General features: G+C 50.0%; 2 protein-coding genes across 6 annotated transcripts in view; both read left to right on the top strand.

The window, feature by feature from the left end:
* map4k2 (mitogen-activated protein kinase kinase kinase kinase 2) overlaps positions 1-7,659 on the top strand; it is a 49,280-nt gene extending 41,621 nt beyond the window's left edge. For 4 of the 5 annotated variants that reach the window (XM_080493983.1, XM_080493982.1, XM_080493985.1 and 1 more), the window contains exons 27-32: positions 337-514; positions 819-887; positions 4,975-5,061; positions 5,394-5,464; positions 5,580-5,635; positions 5,709-7,659. In XM_080493983.1, the coding sequence (XP_080350109.1) occupies positions 337-514; positions 819-887; positions 4,975-5,061; positions 5,394-5,464; positions 5,580-5,635; positions 5,709-5,796 (549 nt within the window). In that variant the 3' untranslated portion in view covers positions 5,797-7,659. Of the gene's footprint in view, positions 1-336; positions 515-818; positions 888-4,974; positions 5,062-5,393; positions 5,477-5,579; positions 5,636-5,708 lie in introns of all 5 variants that reach the window. The other variant, XM_080493981.1, reaches the window with a different exon arrangement.
* A 2,942-nt stretch (positions 7,660-10,601) lies between these two features.
* LOC308128275 (RNA-binding protein 4.1-like) lies at positions 10,602-17,572 on the top strand. The gene is made up of 4 exons (XM_080493974.1): positions 10,602-10,677; positions 13,874-14,306; positions 14,472-15,220; positions 15,760-17,572. Exons 2-3 carry the CDS (start codon positions 13,895-13,897, stop codon positions 15,203-15,205), a joined length of 1,146 nt encoding a protein of 381 aa, XP_080350100.1. The 5' UTR covers positions 10,602-10,677; positions 13,874-13,894; the 3' UTR covers positions 15,206-15,220; positions 15,760-17,572.
* The last annotated feature ends 699 nt before the right edge of the window (positions 17,573-18,271 follow it).

An 18,271-nucleotide genomic window follows, 5' to 3' on the forward strand; every position in this document is an offset into this window, starting at 1 on the left:
TGGATGTTTGTTGAGGAGCGAAGCTCTGGATGTTCAGAAAGACAGTTTGTTGAGGAGCGAAGCTCTAGATGTTCAGAAACACAGTTTGTTGAGGAGCGAAGCTCTGGATGTTCAGAAAGACAGTTTGTTGAGGAGCGAAGCTCTGGATGTTCAGAAACACAGTTTGTTCAGGAGCTGTGAAGCTCAGAACCAGTTCTAGACCTGGACGTTCCCGTTCCCAGCTCTCAGGCTCTTTTCTTTGTGCTCTAGTTGAAGAGGATGAAATCTGCTGTGTGATCTTGAAATGTTTGCGAGGTGACCTTTGACCCCCCCCCCCCCCCCCCCCCCCCCCTCCAGCACCTGACGGTGCGGCTCCCGGACTCCCTGCCGATCTTCGAGCTGCTGGTTTCGGTGTCGGACGAGTTTCCTCAGCTGTGTGTCGGCGTGAGGAGCTGCAGCGGCGGCAAACCTGCAGACGGCCAGCAGCTCCAGTTCGACATCATCGAGCTCAACGGGGCTCCGGCTGCTGTTCCAGGTGAGCTCCACCAGGGGGGGGTCTCCACCGGGGGGGGGTTCTCTGTGTTCTCCACCGGAAGGGTTGTTCTCCACTGGGAGGGGGGTTCTCCACCGGGGGGGGGGGGGGTTCTCTGTGTTCTCCATGGGTCTGCTAAAGACCCATTTTTCTCTCCCACTTGAACCCAAAGTGGGACTCAAAACTCAACTCCTGATTAATCCGTGTGTGTGTGTGTGTGTGTGTGTGTGTGTGTGTGTGTGTGTGTGTGTGTGTGTGTGTGTGTGTGTGTGTGTGTGTGTGTGTGTGTGTGTGTGTGTGTGTGCAGACAGCGGAGCTCTCACGGCGGTCCAGGTCACCCAGCTGGACCGGGACAGCGTCCTGATCGCCCTGGAGAGTAAGTGACTGAGTGAACCCACATCCACCGCAGCTTCATGTTCACACCGTTCCAGTTCAGGGTCTGCGTCAGTACGCCTTCCATAACGTTCCATTACGTTCCATTACGTTCCATAACGTTCCATAACGTTCCATTACGTTCCATTACGTTCCATAACGTTCCATAACGTTCCATAACGTTCCATTACGTTCCATTACGTTCCATAACGTTCCACAACGTTCCATTACGTTCCATTACGTTCCATTACGTTCCATAACGTTCCATAACGTTCCATTACGTTCCATTACGTTCCATTACGTTCCATAACATCCCATTACGTTCCATTACGTTCCATAACATCCCATTACGTTCCATTACGTTCCATAACATTCCATTACGTTCCTTAACGTTCTATTACGTTCCTTAACGTTCCATTACGTTCCATAACATCCCATTACGTTACATTACGTTCCATTACATTCCATAACATCCCATTACGTTCCTTAATGTTCTATTACGTTCCTTAACGTTTCATTACATTCCATTACGTTCCATAACATCCCATTACGTTCCATTACGTTCCATAACATCCCATTACATTCCATAACATCCCATTACGTTCCTTAACGTTCCATTACGTTCCATAACGTTCCATAACGTTCCATAACATTCCATTACGTTCCATTACGTTCCATAACGTTCCATTACGTTCCATAACATTCCATTACGTTCCATTACGTTCCATAACGTTCCATAACATTCCATTACGTTCCATTACGTTCCATAATGTTCCATAACGTTCCTTAACGTTCCATTACGTTCCATAACGTTCCATAACATTCCATTACGTTCCATAGCGTTCGATAACGTTCCTTAACGTTCCATTACGTTCCATAACATTCCATTACGTTCCATTACGTTCCATAACGTTCCATAACGTTCCATTACGTTCCATAACGTTCCATAACGTTCCATAACATTCCATTACGTTCCATTACGTTCCATAACGTTCCATAACGTTCCATTACGTTCCATTACGTTCCATAACGTTCCATTACGTTCCATAACGTTCCATAACGTTCCATTACGTTCCATAACGTTCCATAACGTTCCATTACGTTCCATTACATTCCATAACGTTCCATTACGTTCCACAACGTTCCTTAACGTTCCATTACGTTCCATAACGTTCCATAACGTTCCATTACGTTCCATAACGTTCCATAACGTTCCATAACGTTCCATAACGTAACCTAACCAGTGGTGTTTCCATACATAAACACTTGGTGGGACCAGACTGTATTTCAGGTCGACTGAACACCAAAGTAAAGTGGAAGCAGGTTTAGCTGATATAAGGACTAACTAGACTCTAGACTAACTAGACTCTGATCCTGGGAAAAGGTTGAGCTCTGGGAAGAGCAGCTCAAGATTTTAAATATAATTCAATTTAACTAAGTAGGGAATCGACTCTGGATCTGCTGCTTCTGAGGTGAAAATCCACCATGAGACCAAAACCAGAGTTACCCTATCACTATTTAACACCATGTCACTCAGTTTACCTCCAGTTACCACTAGTTACCTCCAGTTACCTCCAGTTACCACGAGTTACCACCAGTTCCCTCCATTTACCTCCAGTTACCTCCAGTTACCACCAGTTACCACCAGTTACCACCAGTTACCACGAGTTACCACCAGTTCCCTCCATTTACCTCCAGTTACCTCCAGTTACCACCAGTTACCACCAGTTACCACCAGTTACCACGAGTTACCTCCAGTTACCACGAGTTACCCCCAGTTACCTCAAGCTACCTCCAGTTACCTCCAGTTACCACGAGTTATCACCAGTTCCCTCCATTTACCTCCAGTTACCTCCAGTTACCACCAGTTACCACCAGTTACCACGAGTTACCTCCAGTTACCACGAGTTATCACCAGTTCCCTCCATTTACCTCCAGTTACCTCCAGTTACCACCAGTTACCACCAGTTACCACGAGTTACCTCCAGTTACCACGAGTTATCACCAGTTCCCTCCATTTACCTCCAGTTACCTCCAGTTACCACCAGTTACCACCAGTTACCACGAGTTACCTCCAGTTACCACGAGTTATCACCAGTTCCCTCCATTTACCTCCAGTTACCTCCAGTTACCTCCAGTTACCACGAGTTACCACCAGTTCCCTCCATTTACCTCCAGTTACCTCCAGTTACCACGAGTTACCTCCAGTTACCACGAGCTACCTCCAGTTACCACGAGTTACCCCCAGTTACCACGAGCTACCACGAGTTACCCCCAGTTACCACGAGCTACCTCCAGTTACCACGAGCTACCTCCAGTTACCACGAGTTACCTCCAGTTACCACGAGTTACCTCCAGTTACCTCCAGTTACCACCAATTACCTCCAGTTACTGCTTAGTTACTCCAGTAACTAATGGACCTCATTGATTCTTCACTGTTTGTTAGCTTTAGCTGCTAACAAGCTGGTATCTGTTTGTTCTCTCCGGTTCTGTGAAGCTCCGCCTCAATCAGCGCCGGCCAATCAGCTCTGAGCTTCTAAATGACGTTGTTAGTGGGCGGGGCTTCAGGCTTCAGGCCCCACGAGGATTCAAAATCACCTGATCTGAATGAACGAATGAATGAAGGAGCCACAGCCTGAGCATGAACACTTTACTGCATGCAATACACACTGCATGGTGAGAGAGGGGCGAGCTACACTAATGTCATACACACTGCATGGTGAGAGAGGGGCGAGCTACACTAATGTAATACACACTGCATGGTGAGAGAGGGGCGAGCTACACTAATGCAATACACACTGCATGGTGAGAGGGGCGAGCTACACTAATGTAATACACACTGCACGGAGAGAGAGGGGCGAGCTACACTAATGTAATGTAACGTTATAAAATGGAACGTTATGGAACATTACGTTATGGAACGTTATGGAACGTTACGTTATGGAGCATTACGTTATGGAGCATTACGCTATGGAACGTTATGGAACGTTATGTTATGGAGCATTACGTTATGGAACGTTAAGGAACGTTACGTTATGGAACGTTACGTTATGGAGCATTACGTTATGGAACGTTATGGAACGTTATGGAACGTTATGGAACGTTAAGGAACGTTACGTTATGGAACGTTACGTTATGGAGCATTACGTTATGGAACGTTATGGAACGTTAAGGAACGTTACGTTATGGAACGTTACGTTATGGAGCATTACGTTATGGAACGTTATGGAACGTTATGGAACGTTAAGGAACGTTACGTTATGGAGCATTACGTTATGGAACGTTATGGAACGTTAAGGAACGTTACGTTATGGAGCATTACGTTATGGAGCATTACGTTATGGAGCATTACGTTATGGAACGTTAAGGAACGTTACGTTATGGAACGTTACGTTATGGAGCATTACGTTTTGGAGCATTACGTTATGGAACGTTATGGAACGTTATGGAACGTTAAGGAACGTTACGTTATGGAACGTTACGTTATGGAACGTTATGGAACGTTATGGAACGTTATGGAACGTTAAGGAACGTTACGTTATGGAGCATTACGTTATGGAACGTTATGGAACGTTAAGGAACGTTACGTTATGGAGCATTACGTTATGGAACGTTATGGAACGTTATGGAACGTTATGGAACGTTAAGGAACGTCACATTGACGTGAACCCAGAAACAAACTTCCCTCAAACGGAGGTGTTTAACTCGTCAGCGGCTCCACAGCTTTACATGCTTAATCACATTCACACATTCACACACACACACACACACACACACACACAACACACACACACACACACACACACACACACACACACACACACACACACACACACACACACATTCACACACAGAGGCCATGCAAGTCGCCGTCACTCCACTGGGGGCAGTTTGAGGTTCAGAGTCTTGCTCAAGGACACTTGGGCATGTGGTCAGGGGGAGATGGCAATCAAACCTGCAGCCTTCTGATTGGTAGATGATTGGTAGAGTATGGATACATCATGGCCGCCGCCGCGGTCCGCCAACCAGTCAGAGCGTTCTGCCATGTGGAACGTGGGAGTGTTGAATGTGTGCTGCCCTCTTGTGGACAGAGACGGTGAAGGTGGTGACCATGAGGGGACTGCCCTCCACCGAGCTCCGTCCTGAGATGCTCTTCGACTTCAACATCGACACACTCGGTAGGAAAACCACCGTGATGGTACCTCGTTGTGTTTCTGAATCCAAATCACGGAAGAAGAGGAAGAGGAAGAGGAAGAGGAAGAGGAAGAGGAAGAGGAAGAAGTCGATCATAAATGACTAAATGAAACATCAAACATCAAACATTGATTTAGTTTGTTTAAATGTTCTGATCAATTAAAAATCAATTATAACTCTAAGATATTTGTTTGAAGTGAGCAAGATGGCAGCCCTCGTTCATCTGTGTGTGTGTGTGTGTGTGTGTGTGTGTGTGTGTGTGTGTGTGTGTGTGTGTGTGTGTGTGTGTGTGTGTGTGTGTGTGTGTGTGTGTCAGTGTGCTTACAGGACAGTGTCCTGGCGTTCTGGAAGCACGGTCTCAAGGGGAGGAGCTTCCATGCAGACGAGGTGACTTTAACCGTGGGTTTTTCTCGTTGGGTTCACTTCCTGTTTCACTTCCTGTTTCACTTCCTGTTTCACTTCCTGTTTCACTTCCTGTTTCACTTCCTGTTTCCTCTCTCAGGTCACTCAGGAAATCACAGACGAGACTCGGGTCTTCAAAGTTTTGGGAACGAGCAGGTTTGTTAGCGGGGACGAGGACGGCAGACGGAGGTTTGACGGACGAGCTGTGACGTCTCACTCTGTGTTCCAGAGACATCGTCCTCCAGAGCACGCCCACCGCCGACCCGTCGGCTCTCAGCAACCTCTACATCCTGACGGGCCACGAGAGCAGCTACTGAGAGGGGCCAAGGTCCAGGATGACCTTGAAGCAGGCTGAAGGTCATCCTGGCAGAGAGCAGCCGAGTCCAGCCCAGAGCTTCCAGGAGCTTCTGTCCTGCTCAGCAGACTGAGGTCGCTGTGGGAAGGGTGGAGCTGAGGGGGGTGACCTTCACCAGATGACCTTCACCAGATGACCTTCAGGAGATGACCTTCACCAGATGACCTTCACCAGATGACCTTCAGGAGATGACCTTCACCAGATGACCTTCAGGAGATGACCTTCACCAGATGACCTTCAGGAGATGACCTTCACCAGATGACCTTCAGGAGATGACCTTCAGGAGATGACCTTCAGGAGATGACCTTCACCAGATGACCTTCAGGAGATGACCTTCAGGAGATGACCTTCAGGAGATGACCTTCACCAGATGACCTTCAGGAGATGATCTTCACCAGATGACCTTCACCAGATGACCTTCAGGAGATGACCTTCACCAGATGACCTTCAGGAGATGACCTTCAGGACATGACCTTCACCAGATGACCTTCAGGAGATGACCTTCAGGAGATGATCTTCACCAGATGACCTTCAGGAGATGATCTTCACCAGATGACCTTCACCAGATGACCTTCACCAGATGACCTTCAGGAGATGACCTTCACCAGATGACCTTCACCAGATGACCTTCAGGAGATGACCTTCAGGACATGACCTTCACCAGATGACCTTCACAGCCGTCCTGTTCGGCTGAAGCTGTCGTTCCATGGACTCGGATCTTAGAACGTGTTTGAGAGACGGTGGACTTTGGTTGGATGATGGAGTGTTTAGGAAGATGTCCCGAACGGTCGGATGTTCCTGTCACACGAGTTTCCAGGTTCCAAGCAGCAGAACGATTTACTGGCTTTGGACTTTAACAATCTTCCATGTTTATCAGTAGAACGTCACTGTTGTGAAAATGGACCTCCTTCCACGTCGCGGCCGGAACCTCCAAAACAAAGGCTCCTCTGGGGTAACGAGTCCAGGTGTTTGAACTTCACCGAGTGGAATCTGATTCTTTTGGGATTTTTATTTGTCCGTCCATCTTGAGAGAGCGGCAGCAGGTCACGCTCTCTGCCTGGTCCCGACTGGAACCCAGAGCCGCTACACCCACATGCAGAGTAGAACAAAGGGTTCCGTCATTACTGGAGTTAGAAAACCAATCCAACGGCGGACGTCCATCAGAACGGCGTTCCTCCAGTTCCTGACGCGTCGCGGCAGCGGAGAGAAGCTACGCTAACGTTAGCAGCTCAGATGAGATCAGCTTGAATTCACAGATCGACGCCTCAATGCTAACATGTAGCCACCAGCTAACGCTAAGGTCCGCTCCTGTATCAAAGTACTGAGAACAACTACTAATAAATATGATTCATCTTTTCTTTTTATTAAGATTCATAAAGCAAGAGAAGCTCGACTGAACCTGTCGGCACCGTTTTAAAGTTTTAAAGTTTTAAAGTTTTAAAGTTTTAAAACTTTAAACTGGAACGCTAAAATATTTAGGCTTTTTTCCTTCAGAGGAAGTGACGTCTTTCTAAAGTAGAAATTCTGGGATCCGACAAATGAAAAGCAAAACATACACACAGCTCCGCCCCTCACAGCCCCGCCCCTCACAGCTCCGCCCCTCACAGCTCCGCCCTTCCCCGCCTCGCCCCTCAGAGCCCCACCCTGCACAGCTCCGCCCCTCACAGCTCCGCCCCTCACAGCTCCACCCTCCCCCCGTCCTGCATAGCCCCGCCCCTCACAGCCCCGCCCCTCACAGCACCCCCACCCGCCCCACCCCTCACAGCCCCCCCCACCCCTCACAGCCCCGCCCCTAACAGCTCCACCCCCCGTCCTGCATAGCCCCGCCCCTCAGAGCCCCACCCTGCACAGCCGTGCCCCGCCCCTCACAGCCCCCTCCCCCCCCCACCCCCCGACCCCCCCACCCCTCACAGCCCCGCCCTGCCCTCACAGCCCCCTCCCCCCCCCCCACCCCCCCACCCCTCACAGCCGTGCCCCGCCCCTCACAGCCCCCCCCCCCCACCACCCCCCGACCCCCCCACCCCTCACAGCCCCGCCCTGCCCTTGGTCACACAGAAACCAAACAATCCTCCCCCCGTCCTCTCCTCAAACAGAAAAACCTCTGAAACTGTTTTTCAGTCCCGGCTTCTCTTCAGCTTCATTTACAATCAAACGAGTCGTTTTATTGGCGAGAAGAGACTCGATGCTACACCCAGTAAAAGGTTTTAGACAGCGGATTACCGTATTCTCTGGACTAGAAGTGGTTTTATTGCTCCAGTTCCAGATGGTGTTGATGCTCCTGCTCCATCAGCTGCTGCTCCATCAGCTGCTGCTCCATCAGCTGCTGCTCCAGAACCTTCTGTGGATTTTCTTCTTCATATCAAGTCACATGACCACAAAAACCAGGCGGGATTATTTAGAATGAAAACTACCATGATGAGATTTAAAGGATCTGAGAACCCCCGGTGTTCATGTCTTTTAATCTGACTTTAATCTGCTCTAATCTGCTTTAATCTGGTTGAACCACCAGTAGATAAAAAGTTATATTACTGCTTCAGCCTCCAGAAGAGTTTTCAATTCAAACTGGAGTTCATGTGTGTGTGTGTGTGCGTGTGTGTGTGTGTGTGTGTGTGTGTGTGTGTGTGTGTGTGTGTGTGTGTGTGTGTGTGTGTGTGTGTGTGTGTGTGTGTGTGTGTGTTGGTTCAAAAATCCATTTTAAAATTGAAGTGTGACTCACAGTTATGAATTGTGTTAAATTAAATAAATCTTTAATTGGAAGAGAACCAACTAAACTGTTCCAGTGAGGAAGGAACTGTAACTCTGTCCGTCCCACTACTCCCCAGTGTAATGATATTTATACAAAGTACTCCCCCGGTAGATACTTGATAGACACAATATACATCGGAATATTAGTTTTTTTAAGATGTTTTTACTGTTTGTTTGTAACAGGTATGAAGGAAATAAAAGGTTTTAATAACGTGTGGATGTGTGTGTGTTACGGAGCTCAGGTACAGGAAACTACAGTTTAAAGATAAACTCCATAGAGGAGAACCGGAGAACCAGAGGACCGGAGGACCGGAGAACCAGAGGACCGGAGAACCAGAGGACCGGAGAACCAGAGGACCGAGCCTGGAAGACGAGCCGTGTGTCTGAAGTTTTATTTCCTTTAATAAAATAAGTTGTGACTCGGTGCCTCTGTGGGGGAACCTGACTGGGCCTGAAGCCAGATTCTGTGGACCGGGCGCATCGCCTGCTCATGTTCTGACAGAACCAAAGGAGGCCCGTACCCCAGGAGCACTGGAAGGGGAACAAGTTGGGGGAGTGCTCTACCCATGGAAGGTGACTGCTTCAGGGGGAAGGATTCTCTGTAGCTTCACCGTATCGTCAGGACATAGTCAGGACATAGTCAGGACATCATCAGGACATCGTCAGGACATAGTCAGGACATAGTCAGGACATCGTCAGGACATAGTCAGGACATAGTCAGGACATAATCAGGACATCGTCAGGACATAGTCAGGACATAATCAGGACATCGTCAGGACATAGTCAGGACATAATCAGGACATCGTCAGGACATCATCAGGACATAGTCAGGACATAGGACATAGTCAGGACATAGTCAGGACATCATCAGGACATCGTCAGGACATAGGACATAGTCAGGACATCATCAGGACATCATCAGGACATAGTCAGGACATCGTCAGGACATAGTCAGGACATAGGACATAGTCAGGACATAGTCAGGACATCATCAGGACATAGGACATAGTCAGGACATCATCAGGACATAGTCAGGACATAGGACATAGTCAGGACATCATCAGGACATAATCAGGACATAGTCAGGACATCGTCAGGACATAGGACATAGTCAGGACATCATCAGGACATAGTCAGGACATCATCAGGACATAGTCAGGACATCGTCACAACATAGTCAGGACATCATCGGGACATAATCAGGACATAGGACATAGTCAGGACATCATCAGGACATAATCAGGACATCATTAGGACATCGTCACAACATAGTCAGGACATCATCGGGACATAATCAGGACATAGGACATAGTCAGGACATCATCAGGACATAGTCAGGACATAGGACATAGTCCGGACATCATCAGGACATAGTCAGGACATAGGACATAGTCCGGACATCATCAGGACATAGTCAGGACATAATCAGGACACCATCAGGACATCGTCAGGACATCATCAGGACATCGTCAGGACATCATCAGGACATAGTCAAAGCTCATTCCCTGTCCGGGCTCTGGAACTCCCTGCCAGAGGAGCTCAGGCAGGAAAACTTCTATTCTTGTTGTTGTTTTTCCTGATCTCTTTTTTTATGATCTGTATTTCTTTGTTGTAAATGTTACTGTGGTTTTATTGTAAACACACTTTGTAATTATGTTCAGAAAAGTGCTATACGAATAAATGTATTATAAAGTTATTTTTACATTTAGGAATTAAACATTTTCACAACAAAATGACGTTTGTGGTGGAGGTGCAGTACTGACCTCCGTCCAGCAGGTGGAGGTGCAGTAGCGACCTCCGTCCAGCAGGTGGAGGTGCAGTAGCGACCTCCGTCCAGCAGGTGGAGGTGCAGTAGCGACCTCCGTCCAGCAGGTGGCGGTGCAGTAGCGACCTCAGTCCAGCAGGTGGCGGTGCAGTACTGACCTCCGTCCAGCAGGTGGCGGTGCAGTACTGACCTCCGTCCAGCAGGTGGCGGTGCAGTACTGACCTCCGTCCAGCAGGTGGCGGTGCAGTAGCAGTTCAGACTGGGACTGTGAGGAAGCAAAAGCGGCGCCATTTCAGTTCATTCATCGGTCTCGAGGCCTCCGCCACCTTCCAGGTGAGTTCAAGCTGTTCGAGCTTCCCTTTCAGCCCGGGGAGTGTTGAACGAAAAGGCCGAACGGTGAGTTCTCTCTCCGGCGGCCTCCGGGCTCTGACCCGGGCTGTGACCCGGGCTTCGAGCTCTCCGCCGGGCAGTCCACTGGGCTCTCCGCTCGGCTGCGGTCTTTCCACCGAGCTGTTTCCCGGCTCTCCGCCGGGCCCTCCGCCGGGGTTGCAGTTCGTCTCCCGGTGCTGTGCACGAGGCTCTCCGCCCGGCCGCGGTCCCTCCGTCGGTCTGCGGTCTGTCCCCCGCTCCCCTCCGGGCTGGAGCCTGGATTTAGAAGCGGAGTCTCGGCTCAGTGTGAACCGGACCGAAGGCTCGTCTGTGTGTGATAGCTTGTTTACATTGGTGTTAGCACACACACACACACACACAGATACAGATGTTACGGCTGGTGTTTCAGATAGATCCGTTCCCGTGTTACCTGATGACCGCCCACTCCGATTGGAAGCCAGAGATCAGCTGGAGTTGTTTGTCCATTATTGACCAGCAGGAGGCCAACAAAGAGAGGAAAACCCTTTCTGAGAGATAAAGGTTAAACGTACAGACATCGTCCAGGTTTGTCTTTAACACGATGAAGTGAACAAAATGTGCTTCGTGGTCACATACATGTGAACCTCACATGGCGGAGACGCCAGAGAACAGAAGACCTGTTGGTAGAACCGGTGTCTCTTTCTAACAGTCCTTCCTACATCAGGATGGAGCCACCATCTCTTCTCCAGGACCAGAAACACCTAGAAGGATTAACTGACCTGTTAACTGACCAGGCTAGCTCTGTTACCTGGTTAACTGACCAGGCTAGCTCTGTTACCTGGTTAACTGACCAGGCTATCTCTGTTACCTGGTTAACTGGCCAGGATATCTCTGTTACCTGTTACCTGGTTAACTGGCCAGGCTATCTCTGTTACCTGGTTAACTGGCCAGGTTATCTCTGTTACCTGGTTAACTGGTTAACTCACCCAGACTTTCTCAATCTTTAATCAGATTTACTACGAATCAGTTTTTCAATTCATGAAGCACAAATTAACAGCAGCATTTTATTTTCTGTGTAATTTTACTCTATTCGGGCTGCAACTGAAGATTATTTTGATAATCGATGGGCGATTATTTTTTCGATTAATCAATGAATCGGATAAAAACAAACATCAACAAAACCAGTTGACATTGAAGGAACCAAACACTAAAGATGTTATGGTTATTTAAAGCACATAATTAAAACAATACCAGGATGTATACTATATATGTGCACATGTATATAAGATGTATACAAGATAATTATTAAATCAGGTTTAATGTACTTCAGGGACCACATTCAGTCTGAGTACACCAGACTGGTCAAATATTATTATAATAACCTTTAAATTTACTCTTCAAAGTTTTTCTTTGTTGTGGTCACAGTGTAATGAAATTATCTATATTATTGTGAGTATATTAACAGTTCGTACAGAAAAGGATCCCAATCTCAACATAAAGTCAATTTAATGAAACATTCTGGTGCAAAATACAATGAAACATCAAATAAACTAGTATAAATCCTCTGGAAGCTCCTTGCTTGGGGGGACCAGACTGGAGCCTCTGGGTGGGACCAGACCAGACTGGAGCCTCTTGGTGGGACCAGACCAGACTGGAGCCTCTGGGTGGGACCAGACCAGACTGGAGCCTCTGGGTGGGACCAGACCAGACTGGAGCCTCTGGGTGGGACCAGACCAGACTGGAGCCTCTTGGTGGGACCAGACCAGACTGGAGCCTCTGGGTGGGACCAGACCAGACTGGAGCCTCTGGGTGGGACCAGACCAGACTGGAGCCTCTGGGTGGGACCAGACCAGACTGGAGCCTCTTGGTGGGACCAGACCAGACTGGAGCCTCTGGGTGGGACCAGACCAGACTGGAGCCTCTGGGTGGGACCAGACCAGACTGGAGCCTCTGGGTGGGACCAGACCAGACTGGAGCCTCTGGGTGGGACCAGACCAGACTGGAGCCTCTGGGTGGGACCAGACCAGACTGGAGCCTCTTTGTGGGACCAGACCAGACTGGACCTCTTGGTGGGACCAGACTGGAGCCTCTGGGTGGGACCAGACCAGACTGGACCTCTGGGTGGGACCAGACTGGGGGGGGGGTAATGTCCTCTGCTGGAAAGGGAAAGTCAAACTAACGTAGAGGAGCTTCACTGCAGCTCTGGGCTGCGGGGAAGCAGCGATGATTCGCATCTCAAACTAACCTCCTGACACCAACGTCTGAATATTCCAGTAATCTGGTCCAGTCCAGGTAATCTGGTCCAGTCCAGGTATTTTGGCCGTTTCAGTGTCGCTCAGCTTGAAACTTACCAGGAGAACCTGTCTCTTGTCCTCGTCAGCAGGTTGTCCTCATTAAGGTGTTAACAGGTAAATAGTTAACAGGTGTCGGTGGACAGTGACGTGTCCAGTACAGGGTGGAGCTCTGACCTGGTCCTCACAGGTTCTACTGTACCGCCTCCGCCTTGCTCCGTTCACCTGGTTCTGCAGGCTGAGGTTCTGTTTCCGCGGGTGGAGTAAACGACTCTACAAAATGGCGACTGGCGCATAAATCACACGACACAACGAATCAATAATGAACTTCATTGTCGACATGTTTAATAATCTAATTTTATGGGTTTGTTGTTGCAGCCCTCCACTCGTCTGTGGGAGAGACGCTAAGCCCCAATTAGGTGAATAAAGTGACGTGGTGACCGGGGGGCAGGTTCACCGGGGGCCGGTTCAATCCACCAACCGGACAGCTCCGTGACACCTCGCCTCCTCTGCACTGTGCGCTCACTTCCACCTTGAACCGTGGTGATTTTAACGAAGCTTTGGGGCGGGTTGGACTCGGTGAATCTTACTAATCAGATTACTGGGATTTCTGAAATGCAATGAATATATTTCAGAGCACTGTGGCTTTGTGCTTTGCTCTTTCATATATTTGACCAACCAGACAGAACCAAACTGCCTGGGAGTCCCGCCCACAGGAGCCACGTGCTGCTCGTATCAACGAGTTAGTAAGAGAAACACCAAGACTTTAGCATCGTCTCCATAACGAGCTGAATTTATCTCGCTAATTGACAAGACGACGGCGTAATGCCTGATAACGTGCTGCAGGTGAATATCATCTCCGTCACTCACAGAAGTTTCTGCTCTTCTAGGAAACTAACCAACCTTCCATCATGGTGAAAATTTTCATCGGTAACCTCGCCTGCAACACCACGGCAGAGGAGCTGCGCGAACTCTTTGAGAAGTACGGCAATGTCACCGAGTGTGACGTCGTCAAGAACTATGGCTTCGTCCACATGAGCAGCATGACTGAGGCGGAGGAGGCCATTCAGAACCTCAACCAGCAGCAGCTGAACGGCTGGCGCATGAACGTGGAGATGAGCAAAGGTCGGCCCAAGTCCACCACCAAGCTGCACGTCAGCAACCTGGGAGAGGGCGTGACCAGCGAGGTGCTGCGCGCCAAGTTCGAGGAGTTCGGTCCGGTGATGGAGTGCGACATCGTCAAGGACTACGCCTTCGTGCACATGGAGAGAATGGATGACGCCATGGAGGCCATCGGCAAGATGGACAACACGGCCTTCAAAGGTGAGCTCTTCATGTCCCTGCTCGTCTTTCCACATGTCAACTTCTGTCTGATCCTCTTCAGGAGGACCGTTTACGCTCCGGCGCTGTGTGGTCGCTCTGGCTGGCCGCGTCGGCGGCCCGGCTGCTTAGTTTCCTGTTAAGATGTCTTCTCTCTCTCTCCACCAGGGAAGCTGATGAGCGTGCAGCTGTCCACCAGCCGCCTCCGCACGGCGCCGGGGATGGGAGATCACACCGGCTGCTTCGTGTGTGGCAGACGTGGTCACTGGTCCAAAGACTGTCCGCTTCGTGACGACAGCTACAGCGATGGCTCCAGGGCTCACGGCGGGCGAGTGCCCCCACGCGCCCCCCCGGGTTACGGCACCTACGCGGTGGCCTCGCCTCCAGCGGTGGATTACATGGGGGGCTCCGCGTATAGCCGCAGTGGTTACATGGGGGGGCTGCAGCCCCCTCCTCCCCCTCCCCCCCGGGTCAGCAGCTACGCCTCTGAGGCAGGGGGGTACTATAGTGGAAGAGCGGCGGACCCCACTGCCGACAGGTCAGCGTACGACCGTCTGTACAGCAGCGAGAGCTACTACGACCGCTACAGAGCGTACTACGGCTCCAGCTACTTCGAGGATCGCCGCGCTGCCTACCTTCCCCCTCCCCCCCTGCCCCCGGCCTCCATCACAAAGCTCACGTCCACCGCGGATCCGTACAGCCGCCGGGCGCCGCCCCCAGCCTCAGCAGCCCCCGCCGCCTCCATGTACTATGAACAAGATTACAGCGGGGTCAGGCGGATAGCCGCCACCCCGACCAGCTACTCCTACGAGCAGACGTCCTCGGCGCCCTCAGCTTCCACCGGCTCCTACGCCGTCTCACAGTCCAAGGACCACTACACGCCGCGCTACACGCCTTACTGAAGCCACGGCGCCCAGGTGAGCTCCACCCGGCTGCGTTTACCTGAATACCTGAGCAGGCTGAGGCCCCGTTTACACGACGGAGCTTTCAAAGTAAAAGGTTTAGTTAGGTTTGGCTCTTCAACTACAACAGTACTAAAAGGTCTTACAGCGCCGATGCGCCGCAGTCCTCCGAGGTTCTTCTGCTCGTATGCGAGTAGATGAAGGATAATGATGCAGGATTCAGTGTTTATTAGAATTTTACACCGTGAACATTTCTCCTGTTTACTAGACTGTCATCGGCATACAGAACATTTCTCCTGTTTACTAGACTGTCATCGGCATACAGAACATTTCTTCATGCTAACACTCGGCGCACCGTGAAGAAGCTCCAATGTTTTCTTTCATGTTCGTGACACACGGCGCCATCTAGTGGCCAGACCTACAAATTGTACTGTGTTCAGCACACTTTTGTGTGATTGTTTTTAAATGCTCCGGTAGACGGTAGTCGTGTAAACGAGGCCTCGCTCTCCGAACGCTAACGTCTCTAAGGAGGAAATGCTCTGCTCTGTTTCTAGGTGTGTTTGAGAGCCGCGGGACTTTTTCCTCCACCGTCACTTCTTCAAGCTCCACAGCAGAGAACCAGGAAGCAGGAGTTGAGTTTGGACACTGTATTTCCTGGGGATGAATCGTCCTTTCAGTCTCATTGGGCTCTGTGCCGATTGTTCAGTATAAACAATCCTTTCTCACCCACTCTGCAGGTCGTCAGCTCAGTTTTTAGCCGTGTGTTTTTCTTTTCTTTTTGTATTCTGCGCACCTGACGTTCAGAGTTCTTTTGATTAGTGTATCCATGTAGTGTATGTTTGACTGGAATGGGGCCGACTGTCTCAGGGGGGATTGTGTGCTGTGGGGGTCTTCAGGGATGTTTTGGTGGAGCCAGCGCACGGTGAGGTGATCACACACACACGTACAGACCTGGGATTTCTCAAAATAGGATTTTTCTGCACAACTTGATCACAGGACACGATGAGGTGTGCATCAAGTCCAGACGAGTGCAGTATAGCCGCCGTCCCACCGTGCGACCATCACTAACGGGTACATTTTTTCATCACCCCTCCGTTGAGGTAGCTAGCACTACGGTTCGGTTCCAGAAGGCGGAGCTACAACAGCCGTCTGCTGATTGGCCAGTGACGAGCGTCACTCTGGACAAGCAGCGATATTAAATATCTCCTGGCCGTATGAACCCTCTGTTGGTCTTCTCATCCTCTGCTCTGTGCTCACTGGTTGCTCAGTTTACTGAAATGTGGCGCTACACTGCCCTCTGGTGTTCAGACGAGGTGCAGACGCTCCTCTCAGTAACAGGAGGGGCGGAGCTTCAGCAGGAGCTCCTCCTCTCAGTAACAGGAGGGGCGGAGCTTCAGCTGGAGCTGGACGCTGCTGTTCACAAGGAGAAAGTTAACCTGTCACAGCTCACGGAGGCTCAGCCCCCTGAGCAGTAGCTCCGCCTCCTGTGCTGCAACGCAGCTTCCGCGTTGGTCCTGCGACCACTGCTGCATGACGACGTCACATACCTGCGTTGTTCACAACCCGCCTGCATTTTCCCATTCTCTGGTGGGACCAGCCACAGAGGTGGGTCTGGGTACGCTTTGCTTTGCCTTGCCTTGCCTTGCCTTGCCTTGCCTTGCCTTGCCCTACTGCTCCGCTCCACCACGCCACGTACTGCACAGTGGGACTGAGGTTTATGTGTGATTTCACACCACATAATCTAGTATTTAACTTCTTTAGTAAAAACAACCATGAAACAATGAAGAAAACTTCACCTGCTCACATTAAGTACCAAAGTGAAACGGAGGGTGTTGGTTTGACTCCCTTCACCTGACGGAAACACGTTACGGTCCTGGATGTTTCTATAGTTTCACTGAATCCTTGGATTGATTCCTCCAGAACACTCTAAGTTCTGAAGGACCAGTGCTCTCTGCTCAAAGTGACACTCCCACTCACTATTACACGACGGGCGGGTCGGCGCTGACCCGAGTGTGAGGCCAGACGAGGCTGAGGTGTCGTCCTCACAACGTTCTGTGACCAGGTTCTGCAGAAAACACCGACTTAAACACACAATCAGACTTCAGATGATTTTAGTGAGACAAAAGAACATTCCAGAATATTTTTATGTGAATTAATCCCCAAATTCATTCATTGTGTGTGTGTGTGTGTGTGTGTGTGTGTGTGTGTGTGTGTGTGTGTGTGTGTGTGTGTGTGTGTGTGTGTGTGTGTGTGTGTGTGTGTGTGTGTGTGTGTGTGTGTGTGTGTGTGATTTGAACTTTGTATTTTTCATACAGTAGCGTTGGATTGAAATCTGAGAAGATTTTTAATAAAGCCAAAATTATTTTGATGTGTTTTACCTCTTCTTTCTCTAAAAGGTTGTTAAACATCAGGTCCGTACTGTCGACGCCTCCTGACACTAAAAGAAGCTCTTAGTGACACGAAGACTTTTCCTGGAATCTTTCCTTCCTGGATAAAAGTAATTCCCAAAGTATCTTCAGCCCTCAGAGCTCCTCAGCTGGAAAACCACTGCGAGTACTGAGGAGGACTTTTAAGAAGCCTAAAGGTTTGTTAAACAGACAAGATGGAGGAAAGACGAAGAGAAAGGACAGATGTCCTCCGTTTGTTTAATCAGTGGTGCCACGCACTGCAGACTCTTATTTTGAAGGTGTGAAAAAAGTAAATATTCTAAAGGGGTGTTTGTTTCTGTCTCTGGCTGGTGCACTGTGATCCCTGTCTCCAGGTGACGCCTGTCTCCAGGTGACGTCTGTCTCCAGGCGACGCCTGTCTCCAGGCGGCGCCTGTCTCCAGGCGACACCTGTCCCCAGGCGACACCTGTCTCCAGGTGACGCCTGTCTCCAGGCGACGCCTGTCTCCAGGCGACGCCTGTCTCCAGGCGACGCCTGTCTCCAGGTGACACCTGTCTCCAGGTGACGCCTGTCTCCAGGTGACGCCTGTCTCCAGGCGACGCCTGTCTCCAGGTGATACCTGTCTCCAGCCCCACATTGGAGGTAAATCACAGGAACTCCACCATTAATATGGTTCTAA

The sequence above is a fragment of the Lipophrys pholis genome (genome assembly GCF_963383615.2).
Source record: "Lipophrys pholis genome assembly, contig: SCAFFOLD_34, whole genome shotgun sequence".
Classification (NCBI taxonomy): Eukaryota; Metazoa; Chordata; class Actinopteri; order Blenniiformes; family Blenniidae; genus Lipophrys; species Lipophrys pholis.